We start from the raw sequence: 1,542 nt of genomic DNA on the forward strand, positions 1-1,542 counted from the left end.
ATGGCATTAGAAATGGTAACAAAGTGGGCAATACCAAACAGAACTATCTGGAAATATTTATTTCCAATTCAAAGGCAAACTTTATATTGTGCTTCTCATAAATCTACATATTTTTATCCTCCAGGTGACTATAATTGCAAAGTAGACCTTTCCCACAGACTCTGGGTCTGGACTTCTTTCTTGTCCAGCAAGGGGACAGATAAAGGATTGAAATGAGAGACTAATGTCCAGGAGGAGATAAGAGCTCAAGTAAGGGTCCTTGTTCTGTTTTTATTAGGATCAGAAGGCTTACAAGCCTGATGGATGTGCTCAAAGAGATAATGAAACCATGAACATTAACTCATGGGTGAGAGGCAAAGGAGATTTTGAAGATATGCAGTGTTAGGGGTTTGGGTCAATACAAAACAAAATCCTGGCACTGAGTGGAAGGTTGTTTACAGCAGTCATGGGGCGCCACCTCTGTTTACCTAAATTTGCCCTAGGGACAAGAAAGAGAGAGTATGCTTCCTCAAGGTCAACAAAGTACCTGTTTTTTTCCTAATTATCTCCCTCTGGGCAACACCACCCTGAAGTGGTCTAAAGTCCTGTTTTCCTGTTTTTGTCCTTTCTGTGAAGCAGTTTTCTCCTATTGTTCTAAGTTGGAAGGCCTTCTGACCTGAATATATATATATATATATATATATACTCTTGTTTACTTAATCTTGGTGTTTTCATTCTGAGATCTCCTATTCCTATACGTTTATCCTATAGTGGGGTCCTTTGCCCTGTTTACCTAATTTGTTTTACCTATCTCGTTTACCCAAACTTGGGTGTGTTAATCCTGTGGCTTTCTAATTCTTTATGCCTTGTTAATGTATCTGTGCAAACTCAGTGAATTCTTAAACTTATTCCCCAATGATCTTGCTTTGACATCTGATGGTAGGAGAATAGTATGTTAGTAATATAATAGTATGTTACCTCCCTTCTGTGGACCTTCCATATAAATACAAAACCTATCCCTTGGCAGATCTTGTGCATAATGATGAAGAAACACACAATTAAGTGTTGCAAACCAATTTAGAAGAAAAAAGAAAAAAATGAACACATTGAGCAGAGACTCATGACAGAACAACTTAGCAAAATGTTCTTTATTACTAGGCAATGTTGGAATCCTCATGGACAGTATTATAGACATCATAGGAACCTGAATTCTCCAAATGACAGATGATATTGAGATTTTCAGGAATCAGAAATATGTTATTCTGTGTCTTATTTGCCATTTGAGAAATTCCAATCAAGTATACTCATTAATATGTTATATAGCAAAATAATAATTAAATGTCTTTTTCATAAAAAAAATCTTTATTCTATTTTCCAAAACCAGACTGGACAGCTACCCCTGTCTCCCCCTCCCCAGCCCCTCTTAAACACCATTGTGTTCTGTTTCTGTGAATGTTACTATTTTAGATACCTTACAAAAGTGAAATCACATGGTATTTGTGATTGGCTTATTTCACTTAGTATAATGTCCTCTATGTTAATGATGTCATTGAATAGGTCAAG

General features: G+C 36.4%; 1 protein-coding gene across 1 annotated transcript; it reads left to right on the forward strand.

Moving 5' to 3' along the window:
• LOC120245565 (39S ribosomal protein L42, mitochondrial-like) lies at positions 1-1,207 on the forward strand. Its single transcript, XM_039252655.1, is given in 4 exon segments — positions 1-165; positions 278-380; positions 950-1,062; positions 1,064-1,207. Coding segments are annotated over 4 exon segments (525 nt in total).
• Positions 1,208-1,542: the final 335 nt, after the last annotated feature.

Source organism: Hyaena hyaena, unplaced genomic scaffold (assembly GCF_003009895.1).
Source record: "Hyaena hyaena isolate Hyena2069 unplaced genomic scaffold, ASM300989v1 scaffold_423, whole genome shotgun sequence".
Taxonomy (NCBI): domain Eukaryota; kingdom Metazoa; phylum Chordata; class Mammalia; order Carnivora; family Hyaenidae; genus Hyaena; species Hyaena hyaena.